Source organism: Pleurodeles waltl, chromosome 7 (genome assembly GCF_031143425.1).
Source record: "Pleurodeles waltl isolate 20211129_DDA chromosome 7, aPleWal1.hap1.20221129, whole genome shotgun sequence".
NCBI classification, from domain to species: Eukaryota; Metazoa; Chordata; class Amphibia; order Caudata; family Salamandridae; genus Pleurodeles; species Pleurodeles waltl.
The window spans coordinates 558,407,262-558,423,897 of record NC_090446.1 but is presented as its reverse complement, the minus strand read 5'-3'; the positions used below and the strand labels follow the sequence as shown (position 1 = coordinate 558,423,897).

General features: G+C 51.5%; 1 protein-coding gene across 3 annotated transcripts in view; it reads right to left on the bottom strand.

Annotated features, from left to right (window-relative positions):
• Positions 1-16,636, bottom strand: part of LOC138304339 (myelin-oligodendrocyte glycoprotein-like) — a 153,450-nt gene that overhangs the window by 75,589 nt on the left and 61,225 nt on the right. For all 3 annotated transcript variants that reach the window (XM_069244306.1, XM_069244305.1, XM_069244304.1), the window contains exon 7: positions 16,299-16,319. In XM_069244306.1, the coding sequence (XP_069100407.1) occupies positions 16,299-16,319 (21 nt within the window). The remainder of the gene's footprint in view (positions 1-16,298; positions 16,320-16,636) is intronic.

Genomic DNA, 16,636 nt, shown 5'->3' with positions numbered 1-16,636 from the left:
ATATCGCAATGGTTAATGTAATTTTTTTTTTAGGCTAACCATTCCTTAGTGTTATCATCCGTCATTTCTTAAATATGGCGCACAGAGGGCGCTAAGGAATGTCACTAACTCGCTTTAAAAAAATGACGCACAATTGCTCTGCATCATTTTTCTTAAATATGGGCCAATATTTCATAGAAATATGGGGCAGACTTAAGAAAATTGTGCAGCACCACTTTCCTTGTGCCCCTTAGAGCCCCCCTACTGCCACCATGCGTGTGCCATATTTAAAATACGGCGCCCCATGGTGCAGGATAGGGGGCGATAGCATCCTTTTTTTTGACAGTACTGAAAAAAAGTTTGGCGCTACTCCAGCAGAGTACTTAGGGTCCCACTATAAATAATGGTATGCCCCCTTTTAACGCCTGCTCTGAGCAGGCATTAAAAGTGATGAAAAAAATGGCGCAAGGAAATCTCTTAGATTTCCTTGTGCCATTTTTTCTGCCCCCATAACAGGGGAACGCCCTCCTTGCACACATTATGCCTGGCATTGCGCCACTTTGTAAATATGGTGCAGGGAAAATGCCACTTTAGCGCGCCTTAGCATCAACAAAATTACATTATGGCGGCACTAACGTGACACTAGGGTCTCTTAAATCTGCCCCTATGTTTCTTTTTAAAATTCTCCCATTTAAAATGATTGTATTTTTCAGTTACAAATATGGCACAGTATCTACTGGCCACTGGGAGCAAAAGACCTGCTGTTTGTAAACGTGACACTTTGAAATGGGAGAAAATTAAAATGAGGAGTTAATCATTAAGGTAACATTTCATTTTAATTTTCTCCTATTTAAAAGCATTCAGAAACATAATTTTGTTCTTACTCTTCAATATTGAGTGGACAAGGACTTTTATTTAAGAGTTAAATACCTCAGTGCTTCAGTTCTTCACCTCTGTGACCCAGCATGGCTCAAAAATCTGACTGACAACTGCTCATTTCCAGGCCCTGCTGCTATCTGCAGCCTGATGATATTAATGTAAAGTAAACACAGCCTTCCCTTAACTTTGAAACAAAAATGTGACCTTGTGCTTATTTACCAAGCACTGACAAAGCCAATCTGTCTTGCCTATGCCAGCTCTACTGGCTTTGTCAATGTTTATTTTAGCAATCTGGTACAGCAGCAAGCATTGACTGTGTCATTGTGTTTTTTTCCATTCATTTCAACTATGCTGTACAGGAGCCATGCTGCTGTACAACTTAGCTAAAATAAGATTGACAAAGTCAATAGAACCTGCATAAAGAAGATCTATTTGCTTTGCCAATGTTTGTCTTTATTTCATATGCTAGCACAATCTCATGGATTCGTGGCACTGTGAGCAACTGTTGTTAGTACTGCTGAATTACTGAACCATGCGCTAATGAGGATAAAAGATTGAGCAAGCTCACCATGAGGCATATTTATAGTGCCCTAGCGCCACCTTGCGCCACATTAACGTCATTGTTGTTGACATTAACGTGGTCCAACGAGACTGAAATCCCCGCACCTTAGTGCCACTCTGTAACTCTTCGTGCTACATTATGCCTGCGCCAGGCATAATGTATACAAAGGAAGGGTTTCCCTGTTAGGGGAGCCGGAAAACTTTTACGGCACTTTTAACACCTGCTCAAGAGCAGGCATTAAAAAGGCCTTCCATTCAATATTTTGGCACTACTCCTGCAGAGTACATCAATAGCGTCATGTAAAATGACACTACTGCCCCCTACCCTACACCATGGTGTACCATATTTTAAATACGGTGCACACATGCTGGAGGTAGGGGGGTGCTAAGGGGCGCAGGGAAAGTGGCGCTGCACTCTTTGCAGTGCCACTTTCCATAAATCTGCCCCCATTGGTGGAATCAGTGACCTGCCCGTGACACATGCGACTTGGCAAGAGGCGCGTCAAACCACCATGCTGACTCATTCGTCTAGTCGGTCAATATGGTATTCTCAAAAGATCCCATGCCACTGCAGTGCTGCTTTTATTTCATCTATGTAAAAAAAGGGTACTAGTGGAGGAAATTCGACCTAAGAGGTTACATATGGGTTTCATTGAATCCAACTACAGCATTTAGTATGTATTTGGCCATATGCATGTGCTTGACAAATTAAACCCTAGATAGACATCGCCAGGTATCAGAAACCACTAACAAAATGCAACAGAATAAAATGAAATTCCTTCATAGCTGTCGAGTGCTTGCCACAACCATCCTAAAGCCAGCAACTGGGTCCATAGGCACCCACATGATTTCCAGGGCTTGGAAGACATTGCTAAGTGCCACTCAAGCAGAAGGCACCACTCGGGCAGCTGGATTATGTCTCTGTCTCTATGCATAACTGCCTTCATGTCTGCCCAGTGCGCCCTGAGGTGACCAGAGGCTAGCAACCAACTAATTACATTAACTTACGGTTTCATGTGACAATGCATTAACCCACTGTGTTATCACTCTTGTTTAGTTGGTCTGATAGAAGTGGTCTTGAAATGCACAGTTCCAATTTTTATTCTTTTCACGAAAGCAGTACACAATTTAAGGGACATTAACCTATTCAGTGCGGGCGTCGGCCACTAGCTCACCGTTCAGGAAGGCCTTGTTTGAAAGGGGAGATTTTCCCCTTTCAAACGAGGCCAACCTGAAATGGTTTCCTGTTGAGGGCCAGGAAACCCCACTAGACACCAGGGATTTCACTTGGGGGGGGGTTTGCCCCCTCTGGAAACGGTACGCCCCCTCCCCCCCGGCATATTTTTTAAAAAAAAGTAAGTTTACCTCTAGGGATTAAAAAATTATTTATTTATTTTTAAATGATATTGACAGGGGGTCGCCTATGAGCAGGGCGAACCCCTGTGGGGGCAATTATTTTTTTAATAGTTTTATGGTTTCCCAGGGAAATGCCCTGTAATTCACATGCTAGTATGGGGACCCCGGAATTCAGAGATGTGCAAATAACCACTGCTTCTCAACACCTTATCTTGTTCCCATTTTGGAAATACAAAGGTTTCCTTGATACCTATTTTTGACTCTTTATATTTCACCAAATGAATTGCTGTATACCCCGTATACAATAGAAACCCATTGCAAGGTGCAGTTAATATATATCCCCGCAACCAGAAGAGTCCAGCAGTCCTAACGCTATATTGCTTTCATAAATCTGCCATAGCTGGAAAAAGTTATAGAAGAAAAGGTCAACAGAAATGGCTCTTTTTTTCACTTCATTTTCAGTACATTATTATTTTAGCTGTTACTTTCTGTAGGAAAACCTTAAAGGATCTACACAAATGACCCCTTGGTGAATTTAGAATTTTGTCTACTTTTCAGCAATGTTTAGCTATCCAGGCTCAGACATTGGCTCCACACCAATTTCTGTAACTAACTAGAAGGAGGCTGAAAACACAAAAAAATAGTAAAAATGGGCTATGTTCCAATAAAATGCCAAAATTGTATTGAAAAATGTGGTTTTCTGATCCAAGTCTCCTTGTTCCTGAAAGCTGGGAAACTGGTGATTTTAAAACCGTAAACCCTTTGTTGATGCCATTTTCAGGGGAAAAACCACATGCTTTCTTCTGCAGCCCTTTTTTCCCATTTTTCTGAAAAAAACTAAGGTGGTCATTTCAACCTCGGCGGTAAAAGGTGCTTACCGCCGTTCAGAAGACCGCCATAACACCGCCGCGGCCGCGGTAAACCGCCACGGTTATTCTGACCCACAACAGTCAAACCGCCAAAATACAGACATCCACAAAAGTCCGCCACACCAAAGGGCAGCGAGAAACTGGCGATGACCAAACCTCCACCGTCACGCCAACAGAAATACGCCCACACTATCACGACACACGAATCCACGCGGCGGTCTTTCAACCGCGGTATTCCATTGGCGGTACACACCACCGCGCTCAAAATACACACACACTTACAAAACACAGCCACATTGGACAATTCGAAATACACACACCTGATACACATACACACACCACTCCCACACACCCAATACAATATAAAACACACACCCACATCACCCACAAACCTCCACTCCTAGAGATTCATGAACACGCACCGAGAAAAGACATCCAAGCACCCAGACGCCCATTTCACTGTCACCCAGCAATATTTGCACGCACTTCACACAACACAACAAAACACATCACCACACTTAGCACCACACAATCCACCCTACACATCACCCACACCACCCCATGGCACCGCAAAGACACCCCAGCTTCTCTGATGATGAACTCAGGGTCATGGTGGAGGAAATTGTACGAGTAGAGCCACAGCTGTTCGGGACACAGGTGCAGCACACCACCATTGCCAGGAAGATGGAGCTATGGAGCAGAATAGTGGACAGGGTCAACGCTGTGGGACAGCACCCAAGAAATCGGGACGACATCAGGAAGAGGTGGAACGACCTACGGGGGAAGGTGCGTTCCATGGTATCCAGGCACAACATTGCGGTGCAGCGGACTGGCGGCGGACCCCCACCTCCTCCCCCAGAATTTACAACATGGGAGGAGCAGGTCTTGAACATCCTGCATCCTGAGGGCCTCGCAGGAGTAGCTGGAGGTATGGACTCTGGTAAGTCTCATCTTCACTACTTCTTCCCCCCCACCCCACCTGCATGCCAACTCATACCCCCACCCTCACCCCCATCACACCTACTCCTTTCAAATGTCTCACCATCACAACCAACCCATCCCAACACCTAGCCCTGCATGCGTCCACAAAGCATGGACACCCATCACCTAAGCATGCCCACTGCACATACACATACAACCCCCCCCCCAACCACCGTCACAACAGCCCCCACAAAGGAATGCCAGCACTGGGGTACACGGGCTCCCACCCATTGCACGCTATGGCACACACAGAAGCAATACCCATACTTTTATAACCCTGCAGGACCCGAACGCCAGGTCACCGCGCAGGAGGGTCCACAAATGTCCACTCCACCCCCAGAAGAGGCCCACAGTGAGGACAGCAGCTCTGTCTCCCTGGATCTAGATGACCAGCCCGGTCCATCGGGGACCTCGGACAGTCGGTTCCCCTCACACAGCCACAGGCCACAGCAGACCTTCCCCCCTCTGGAAACACCAACACAGCACCCATTCAGCGGGCCCATACCTCTGTCCCCAGGACACGTCAATCAGCGGTGTGTCCACCACTACAGGGAACCCAGGCTAACCCAACACCCCAACAACAACAGGGACCTGGGGGCAGTGGTAGTGGGCACACGGTCCAGGGGACAGAGGCCCATGGAAACAGGGGAACTGGGAGGGCTGCTGTGCGACAGGGGGGGGACAGGCCCAGGGAACCCACTCTCCACGAGGCCCTCTCCTCCATCATGGGAGCATACCACCGCTCCCAGGAGACGATGGCGACGGTCCTGGCCAGGTTTCAGGAGATCCAGCTTCTGCAGGAGCAACAGTATATGGGGTTCAGGGAGGAACTAAGAAACATCAGTTCCGCCATGGGTACCATCGTAGTGGCCCTGAATGAGGTAGTCACCACATTGCGGGACACCGTGGCACCTCAAAGGGCCCCTGACACTAGCATGCACCAAGAACTACCTACCACCTCCGCCGGCGCTAGTGGACAGGAGGCCCCGACACAAGACCAACAGGCCACCAGAACCCCACCCCCTGCAGAAGGAGAACCACCCCGCAAGCGGGCCCTGAGATCCAGGTAGAAGACAGAGTAAGATGTCAAGACCCCCGCCAGCAAAGGATACCGCCCTGATTGTCATCCCACTGTCCCACATTGTCACCCTGTCCAACCTTAAACTGCCCCTGGTCAACTTCCCACAGGCATTTGGACAATGCACCTGTGAAACTGATAGTCTGGACTCTGCCATGGACAATCCTCCACCATCACCCCTCACTGATTTGCAACCACCCATCCAATTTAGAGCACTTGAATAAAAACACTTATTGCACAAAACAATCTGGAGTCTGGCTGTGATTTAGAACAAATGTATTAGACATGACCATGCCAAAATGTTCATTCACATTGTGATGCCAACAAACCGCTGTCACACAGCTGTAGTCCATGGGGAAACAAAGCAGATGTCACGCAGTGGGGCCCACATCTCTGAAAACGGAAGGGAAAGTCACAACACAGTTACCATACACTGGGGGAAAAAGTCAGACAGCAGAGAGGTAGGAGTCTTTAAGTAAATGTAATATGCCGGTGTGTATTCTTACCTGTGTGTCACTGAAAATACTGCTGTATTACTGTGTTCCTGTTCTCTATGTCGTCCTCTTCGGTTTCCTCCTCTTCACTCTCCACAGGCTCCACAGCTGCTACAACACCACCATCTGGACCATCCTCCTGCAGAAAAGGCACCTGGCGGCGCAAAGCCAGGTTGTGAAGCATACAGCAGGCCACGATGATCTGGCACACCTTCTTTGGTGAGTACATTAGGGATCCACCTGTCATATGGAGGCACCTGAACCTGGCCTTCAGGAGGCCAAAGGTTTGCTCGATCACCCTCCTAGTCCACCCATGGGCCTCATTGTACCGTTCCTCTGCCCTTGTCCTGGGATTCCTCACTGGGGTCAGTAGCCATGACAGGTTGGGGTAACCAGAGTCCCCTAATAGCCACACCCGGTGCCTCTGGAGTTGACCCATCACATACGGGATGCTGCTATTCCGCAGGATGTACGCGTCATGCACTGAGCCAGGGAACTTGGCATTAACATGGGAGATGTACTGGTCAGCAAAACACACCATCTGTACGTTCATGGAATGATAACTCTTCCGGTTCCTGTACACCTGTTCACTCCTGCTGGGGGGGACCAAAGCAACATGTGTCCCATCAATGGCACCAATGATGTTGGGAATATGTCCAAGGGCATAGAAGTCTCCTTTCACTGTAACCAAATCCCCCACCTCAGGGAAAATGATGTAGCTCCGCATGTGTTTGAGCAGGGCAGACAACACTCTGGACAACACCTTGGAAAACATAGGCTGGGACATCCCTGATGATATGGCCACTGTTGTTTGAAATGACCCACTTGCTAAGAAATGGAGCACTGACAGCACCTGCACTAGAGGGGGGATCCCTGTGGGTTGGCGGATGGGTGACATCAGGACTGGCTCCAGCTGGGCACACAGTTCCTGTATAGTGACTCGGTCAAGCCTGATGTCAGTATGACATGTCGTTCCTCCATTGTCGACAGGTCCACCAGCGGTCTGTACACGGGAAGATTCCTCCATCTCCTCGCATGTCCCAGCGGACGGTGCCTATGAAGGACAACAGCGAGCACAGAGTCAATCAACCCACAGGTACGTAACCACAGCTTGCACATAACACGATTCCCAATGCATTGAAAGGTTTGTATCAGTGTTGGTGCAAGGCCTAGGTATGTGTGACGCAGTTGGTAATTAGGCCATGTGGGCCCTTGAAATGGCGGCTGCCTGACCTGTGAAGTGCGACAGTGGGATGTGAGGTCAATGCGCTGGCGTGGCACACCGCGGCGGTACGCACCGCCGCGGGCGTGACCGCCATTTTCTATCTGCTTAATCACTCAATACCTGATCTTCGACAGGAGAGGACCTACACTGCAAGTGCTGCTGTGACCTCGGTCTGGAAGAGACAATGGCTCATGCGACTGGGAAAAGGGCCCCTGCCTTCACTGCGGAGGAGTTGGAGAAACTTGTGGATGGGGTCCTCCCCCAGTATGCGCTACTCTACGGTCCTCCAGACCAACAGGTAAGTACACTGGGACCATGCTTAGATGGCAATGCCTGGGTTGAGTGGGGTGGATGAAAGATGGTGGGGAGGGGAGCGATTGAGGCATGCATCAAACGACAGATGAGAACATGTGCCACATGGCAAGGGTGGGGATGGGGGGCCACTCACATCGAGCATGCAGAAGGTGATTACAAGTATTCTCTCCCTGTACATGTCACATAGGTCAGCGCCCACCAGAAAGTCGCGATTTGGCGTGCCGTCGCCAAGGACGTCCGGACCCTGGGGGTCCACAACAGACGGGGCACCCACTGCCGGAAGAGGTGGGAGGACATCCGACGCTGGAGCAGGAAGACGGCGGAGGCTCAGCTGGGGATGGCCTCCCAACGTAGGAGGGGTGCCAGTTGTCATTTGACCCCCCTGATGTCCCGGATCCTGGCGGTGGCCTACCCCGATTTGGATGGGCGCGTGAGGACATCACAGCAGACACAAGGGGGTGAGTACAAATACATTCTGCTGACATTGCGTGCAGTGGAGGTGTCTGGGTGAGGGAGGAGGGCTGTGGGTATCCCTAGGCCAGGGCGATTTCTGTAGGCTAGGCCCCTCCGTAAGACATGGCCCTGTGCCCCCGCCCCCCACCTCTGTAGGGTGCCAAGTACAGGTATCCATGGCCCTGTGTCATCTGTGTGTGCAGTTGTCGTCCATAGGCTTGTAGGCCATGTCCCACGGATTGCGTAGTGGACCCCAAGTGCGCGACGTAGTGCAGGGGGCTTCTGTGTCTGTCCTCTCCACCAACGGTGTCGCCAATGCATGCACTCAACATGTCTTTATTTCTCCCCCCCCCTTTTTTGTGGTCTTCCTGTTCATGTGTGCATTAGCATCATCAGGCGGAGGAGAAGTGGCATCGGAGCACGAGGGAGCTGCATCCCACATGGCCCTGGAGGGCCATGCAACGGAGTCCGAATACACCAGGGGGACGGAGGGCGAGGGGAGCTCCACAGCGGGGACTCGTGCTGATGTCAGTGACAGCGACTCGTCCTCTGAAGGGAGCTCTCTTGTGGTGGCGGCAACATCCGTGCCCCCGCAACAACAGGTACAGCCGCCACCCAGCGCACCAGCACTGCCCTCCCAGCAGCCCCTCAGCGTTTGCCCCGTGCCCGCTCACCCAGGAAGGTGGGCATCTCCTTCGCCCCAGGCACCTCAGGCCCTGCCCCTGTCGCCCCTGCTGCCCTCAGTGAGGAGGTCATTGACCTCCTGAGGACCATCATTGTTGGGCAGTCTACCCTTTTGAATGCCATCCAGGGTGTACAAAGGGAGGTGCACCAGAGTAATGCATACCTGGAGGGCATTCATTCGGGTCAGGCTGCCCATCAGCGATCGTTCAACGCTCTGGCCTCAGCACTGACGGCAGCAATTGTCCCTGTCTCTAGCCTCCCCCCTCCAACTTCCTCCACCCAGACCCAATCCCCTGTACCTCTGCCTATCCCAGACACACCATCAGACCAGCCTGCACACACCTCAACACCCAAGGGAAGCTCATCCAGACATAAGCACCACACATCACACAAGCATTCACACAAGCAACATCCACATGCAGACATACCAACAGCCACTGACTCCACTGTGTCCCCCTCCTCCTCGTCTCCCTCCTCCCTCCCTGTGAAGTCTCCACTCACACTTGCATGCACAACATCTTCAGCCACTACGTCCATCACCAGCACACCCACCAGAACACTCCGCACACGTGCAGTCACCACCCCCACTACCATTTACACGTCCCCTGTGTCCTCTCCCAGTGTGTATGTCACCCCCTCTTCCAAACTACACAAACGCAGGCAGCCACCCACCCAACAGCCATCCACCTCACGACAGCCTCCAGCCCAAGCACCTGCACCCAAAGACACCAGACTTCACACTCCTAAAACCACATCCTCTTCCTCCACTCCCATACCCACTACACCTACCCGTCCCTCTCTTTCCAAATTGCTTTTCTTTTCCAAACTTGACCTCTTTCCTACAACTCCCCCACCCCGTCCATCTCATAAGACTCCAATCTGCACCTCAGCCACCACAAAAAGGGGACCTGTAAAGACTGTTTGCCATGGACTGTGGAGTCCCCCACCCTCAAGGGCATCCAGTTCAGCTAGGAGCCAAGGCACGGCCAGCCCACCCCCGGAAAAGCATCCGAAGATTGCCAGTGCCCGGCGCGAGAGACCAAAGACCCCAGGGACCAAAATCCCTACATTGGCTCCGGCAGGAAGTCGGGTGCCACCTGGCACACCGCCAAAGGTGGGAAAGGGCCACAAGCGTACAGGGAAGGGTGGGAAGGGCAGCACGCCCGACAAGTCCGGCAGCAGGCCAGCTGGCCAGGAGGGCCCCACCAGCCCCATCCCAGGTGTACAGGAGGACACCCACAGGCCCGGTACTGCAGCCCAGGAGGGCCCCGCAAGCCACCAGACAGATGGGCAGGAAGGCCCCGCCAGCCACATGTCAGGTGGCGAGTGACATCCATGCCTGGGCCGGATACGCTGACCAGGACACTCATCTCAAGCACCGCTCCGCTGGGCACCGCCATCTCAAGAACCGCTGAACAGGGCACCGCCGTCTCAAGCACCGCTGAACAGGGCACCGCTGTCTCAAGCACTGCTGAACAGGGCACCGCCGTCTCAAGCACCGCTGAACAGGGCACCGCCGTCTCAAGCACCGCTGAACTGGGCCCTTCATCTCAAGCACCGCTGAACAGGGCACCGCCGTCTCAAGCACCGCTGAACAGGGCACCGCCGTCTCAAGCACCGCTGAACTGGGCCCTTCATCTCAAGCACCGCTGAACAGGGCACCGCCGTCTCAAGCACCGCTGAACAGGGCACCGCCGTCTCAAGCACCGCTGAACAGGGCACCGCCGTCTCAAGCACCGCTGAACTGGGCCCTTCATCTCAAGCACCGCTGAACTGGGCACCGCCGTCTCAAGCACCGCTGAACAGGGCACCGCCGTCTCAAGCACCGCTGAACTGGGCCCTTCATCTCAAGCACCGCTGAAATGGGCCCTTCATCTCAAGCACCGCTGAACAGGGCACCTCCGTCTCAAGCACCGCTGAACAGGGCACCGCCGTCTCAAGCACCGCTGAACTGGGCCCTTCATCTCAAGCACCGCTGAACAGGGCACCGCCGTCTCAAGCACCGCTGAACTGGGCCCTTCATCTCAAGCACCGCTGAACAGGGCACCGCCGTCTCAAGCACCGCTGAACAGGGCACCGCCGTCTCAAGCACCGCTGAACTGGGCCCTTCATCTCAAGCACCGCTGAACAGGGCACCGCCATCTCAAGCACCGCTGAACAGGGCACCGCCGTCTCAAGCACAGCTGAACATGGCACCGCCATCTCAAGCACCGCTGAACAGGGCACCGCCGTCTCAAGCACCGCTGAACAGGGCACCGCCGTCTCAAGCACCGCTGAACAGGGCACCGCCGTCTCAAGCACCGCTGAACAGGGCACCGCCGTCTCAAGCACAGCTGAACTGGGCCCTTCATCTCAAGCACCGCTGAACAGGGCACCGGCGTCTCAAGCACCGCTGAACAGGGCACCGCCGTCTCAAGCACAGCTGAACAGGGCACCACCGTCTCAAGCACCGCTGAACTGGGCCCTTCATCTCAAGCACCGCTGAACAGGGCACCGCCGTCTCAAGCACCGCTGAACAGGGCACCGCCGTCTCAAGCACCGCTGAACAGGGCACCGCCGTCTCAAGCACCGCTGAACAGGGCACCGCCGTCTCAAGCACCGCTGAACAGGGCACCGCCGTTTCAAGCACCGCTGAACAGGGCACCGCCGTCTCAAGCACCGCTGAACAGGGCACCGCCGTCTCAAGCACCGCTGAACAGGGCACCGCCGTCTCAAGCACCGCTGAACTGGGCCCTTCATCTCAAGCACCGCTGAACAGGGCACCGACGTCTCAAGAACCGCTGAACTGGGCCCTTCATCTCAAGCACTGCTCCGCTGGGCCCTTCATCTCAAGCACCGCTCCGCTGGGCACCGCCGTCTCAATAACCGCTGAACTGGGCCCTTCATCTCAAGCACTGCTCCGCTGGGCACCGCCGTCTCAATAACCGCTGAACTGGGCCCTTCATCTCAAGCACTGCTCCGCTGGGCCCTTCATCTCAAGCACCGCTCCGCTGGGCACCGCCGTCTCAATAACCGCTGAACTGGGCCCTTCATCTCAAGCACTGCTCCGCTGGGCCCTTCATCTCAAGCACTGCTCCGCTGGGCACCGCTGTCTCAATAACCGCTGAACTGGGCCCTACATCTCAAGCACTGCTCCGCTGGGCCCTTCATCTCAAGCACCGCTCCGCTGGGCACCGCCGTCTCAATAACCGCTGAACTGGGCCCTTCATCTCAAGCACTGCTCCGCTGGGCCCTTCATCTCAAGCCCTGCTCAGCTGGGCACCACCGTCTCAAGAACCGCTGAACTGGGCCCTTCATCTCAAGCACTGCTCCGCTGGGCACCGCCATCTCAAGAGCCGCTGAACTGGGCCCTTCATCTCAAGCACTGCTCCGCTGGGCCCTTCATCTCAAGCACCGCTCCGCTGGGCCCTTCATCTCAAGCACCGCTGAACAGGGCCCTTCATCTCAAGAACCGCTGGCCCATTGGCGGAAGGGGCAGGCCCGCATCTGTGTCAGGCAGGGCTGCACGAAGCACTCTGGGCACTAGTCCCCCTCCAGTACCAGTGGAGACTGTTATCCACTTGAGAGACTGTGGCTTTGCACTCCCCAGGATGGCAGAGTGGGCAAGCCACCCACTGTAGAGACTTGAGAGACTGTGGCTTTGCACTCCCCAGGATGGCACAGTGGGCAAGCCACCCACTGTAGAGACTTGAGAGAATGTGGCTTTGCACTCCCCAGGATGGCACAGTGGGCAACCCACCCACTGTAGAGACTTGAGAGACTGTGGCTTTGCACTCCCCAGGATGGCACAGTGGCCATGGAGGCCCCTCGTGGATCTGGCGTCGTGGACTCATCTGGCTGAGGTGCCCCCCTTCCCTTCCCCCTGAGGTGCCTGTAGTTTTCCTATCTGATGCCCCTGCAGTGTTCTCTCCGTTGGAGGCAGGAATCCTGTGTGGGCTTTGCCCATGTGTTTTGGCCCAGTGGCCCACGAACAATGGCTGATAGACATATCGGACTGGACAATTTATGTATATAAAATTATTGATGTGTGATATATTTTATACTCAGTCTTACAATATAATTCTAAATTTATAATCATTTCCTTTTGCCTTTGCATTCTTCTGGGGGGTTTGGGGGGGTAACTGTGATGTGTTGCTATGCATTGATGTGTGTGTTGTAGTGGGTGAGGGTGGGGGTGGGTGTGTCGCGTATGTGTGTCCCCGTAATATTTTCTCCTCCCCCCTCCCCTGTGTCGTAGGTGCAGTACTCACCGTTGTCTTCTGCGTCGGAGTTCGTGCTCCTGGTAGAGGAGCAGGAAGACAATAGCTGGGAGGATGTGGAGTTCGAGTTCCATGCTGTCCAGATTCCTCGTGGGGTGTATGGAGGTGAGCGTTTTCCGTTTGAAATGTCTGTTTCCGCCGTGTTTTTATCGGCGGGACTACCGCCCCGGAAAAGGTGGCGGATTGGTGGGTTGTGATAGGGTGGGCGGTACATTGTCTCCCGCCTGTCTGTTGGCGGTGACCGCCGCACTGTTTGTTTGTCCCGACGTGGCGGGCGGTGTGTTAAAGTGGCGGTCTCTGTTGGCGGTTTCCGCCAGGGTCGGAATTGCATTTTTTTTACCACCAGCCTGTTGGCGGTTTTGCCACCGCTTTAACACCGACCGCCAGGGTTGGAATGACCCCCTAAATGTTAGCTGTATTTTGGCTAATTTCTTAGTCTCCTACAGGGGAACCCACAAACTCTGGGTACCTTTAAAATCCCTCGGATGCTGGAAAAAAAGGAAGCAAATTTGGCATGGATAGCTTATGTAGACAAAAGGTTATGAAGGCCTAAGCACAAACTATCCGAAATAGCCAAAAAAGTATTCAGCCCTGTGGGGGGTGGGGGGAAAGGCTCAGCAGCTAAGGGGTTAAAACACTCTGCTAGTCTTAAAATGGCTGTGTTTTGTGTTGTTGAAATGCATATAGATGCAGAAAATGATCCTAGAACACCTGTGTACATTTGTAAAACATATGTTAAGCTTCTTCTTCCCCTTTTCCATCCAAAACCGCCAATGGATGCACTCTATAATTGTCTTTGTCTATATGTAGATGCACTCTCCCTGTGGGTGGTCCAGCAGGTGCAATAATCCAATTCAATTTTGAATTTCAATTAATTTATTAACCCACTGAGCTGTCGAGATTGTTGTGTTCGCATGAAAGAAGCGGTTTCCTTGTTTGTGCACATGTTCAAATGGAAAGCGTTGCTCCCTGTACTCAGCGACTGGTGTTATCTAAATGTATGTGGTATACCAAAGGGGCCCAAAGGTGCAGTGACTCCGCATATATGTGCTTAACATGTATCAAATACATTCATTAATAAACTTGCAAATCTCCATAGTGAATGCGTTAACATATTCAGGCAAAAAGTTGCCTTATTGGTCTAACACAAGTTGTCTTCAAAGTTGAAGCCACATACAATTTCTTCAGGTTTACTCTACTTCCAAAAAGTGAGTACATGATGCTGCGCCTCCATGCACTGGGGCCAATATTTACACTTTCTGATGGAAAACTGCGCAAACGCAGTTTTGCGTCAAAAAGTATAGCACCGACTTGCGTGATTGTAGGGTGCCAGCCGGGTGCCAAATTTATAGAATTCCACAAGCCGGCGTAAAGGGTGGGCTAGCGTCTCGGAAAATGACGTTAGCTGGATGGCGGTACGGGGGCAGGGGGGTTTGCACAAAAAAATGACGTTAGGCAGGTTAAAGGAAACAACATGCCTTTAACCAGCCTAGCGTCATTTTCTGACGCAACACCATCCATACCACATGACTCCTGTCTTATAAAAGACAGGAGTCATGCCCACCACCCCAATGGGGAGCACAGGCAACAAGGGTCTCATGGGCATGGACATTGCACCCTGTGCTATGCAGGGAGCCCCAAGTTTGGCCCCCGATGGCACTTCCAATTTAAAAAAAAAATACATTCTTACCTATACTTACCCTTCTTACCTGCGATGGGGTCCCCCATCCTCCGGTGTCCCTCTGTTGGGGGTAGGGTGTTCCTGGGGCTTGGGAAGAGCACCTGCGGACCCATTCCATGGTGTTTAACCATGGAAATGGGCACACAGGTCCCCTTGGTGTAAAAAAATGATGCAAATTCAGTGCAAATGGAGTATAAATATGCCCCTTGATCTGTATCAAAATACGTTTGCATGTTTTTTATTATTTTATATGTTGTCCCAAAGGGTATATTAGACTGTACTGCAATAAGTTTGTTTACCAAAGCTTTTTTTGCCCAATATGTGCTATTGAAAGTACTGCATGAAGAGGATAGGCACTATATGAGATGCCAGGGTGTATTGTAGGAGGGTTGGAGGGACTCAGAGTAGTGTTATAGGATGGACATGGAAGAGACAGTGGTGAAGCAGGGGTGCATGGGGATCGTATTTACCTAGAGAGACTCAATGGTGTGGTCTTAAAGCAGACAGGTGCATGAGGTGCTCTGGAAATGGTGGGGGTTGTGAAAAAACACTGATTCCGCCTTTAGGGTCAGAAGTACAAAAAGTGGCGCATCGGTCCCTATGCACCACTTTGCTTGCACCACCCCTGCCTCACCTAACGACACCATGGTTGCACCATACTTACAATATGGTGCACCATAGCACTTGTTCCACAATGGCATCATAATTTATGATGCTATTGTGGCGCTTGGGAGGCCCATCGGTCTGCCCCGAGCAGGAGTTAAAAATGATGGAAAAAATGTTGCACTCAAATCTTGTAGATTTCACAGCACCAATTTCTGCGGCCTCCCTGTGTGGGAACGCCCCCTTGCATAGATTATACCAAGAACAGGTATAATGTGGTGCAAGGGGTTACAAAGTGGTGCAATGCTAGCATTTCCACACTTTGTAAATATGGCAAATAAGAATTGCCTCCTAATGCCACATTAGCATCATAAAAAATTACACTAGTCTGCTGCTAAGAGACGCTAGGGCCTTGTAAATCTGGCCCTTAGTTTCACATTAGTCTAACACAAAGCCAAAATAGGAGGTATTCACCACCGCACCCAGTAGGCACCTCAACTCACTCATAGAATTTACTGGGTGTGATAAATACCTCACTCTTTACTGAGGCACAAGGCCTAAAGTGTGTCCTGTAGCAGTGGAGGCTCCTAGCCCACCTCCAATTGCATTAACCGAGCCCTTTTCTAATCTGCCTATTATGCCTCAAAGTATCAATCGGAAAGGGGGGGGCAGCTGTGATGGTGCTTTTGTGCCTTGGTAAAAGGAATGGGAGCCTTCCTAGTTTGTCATAGAACCTCCAACCGCGATGAGACTTGTCAAAGACACAGCAAAGGCTAATCTTAGGATCCCTGGCGATGTGTATTCATTGTTATGGATGTTCTCTCATCCAAACATTGTTTTCATCGGGCATCATTGTCTTCATCAAAAATAATAAACCTTACCTAGTTGTTTTTCCATTGTTTCTGTGGGGGGGAAAAATAAAGATATTTAAAAAGAAAAGTAAATTTTCAGGTACATAAAGTCTGTTTGCGACTACCAAATGTGAAACATTATGCAGCAGAAACAAATTAAGAACAGTACATTAAAGCAATCATGACAGGTGTATTCTATTCCAATGTTTTTGGCTTCCTTCTGCCATTAAATATACTGCCAACTTTTGTGCAAGTCAAACCCTGTGTTTGCCAAAGAAAGACAGGTAGATTTCCATCTAGCTCACAAAGGGTCAGATTTGCAAGGCCCTAGCACCTCTTAGCGCCACACCAGCATAATTTTTTTTACA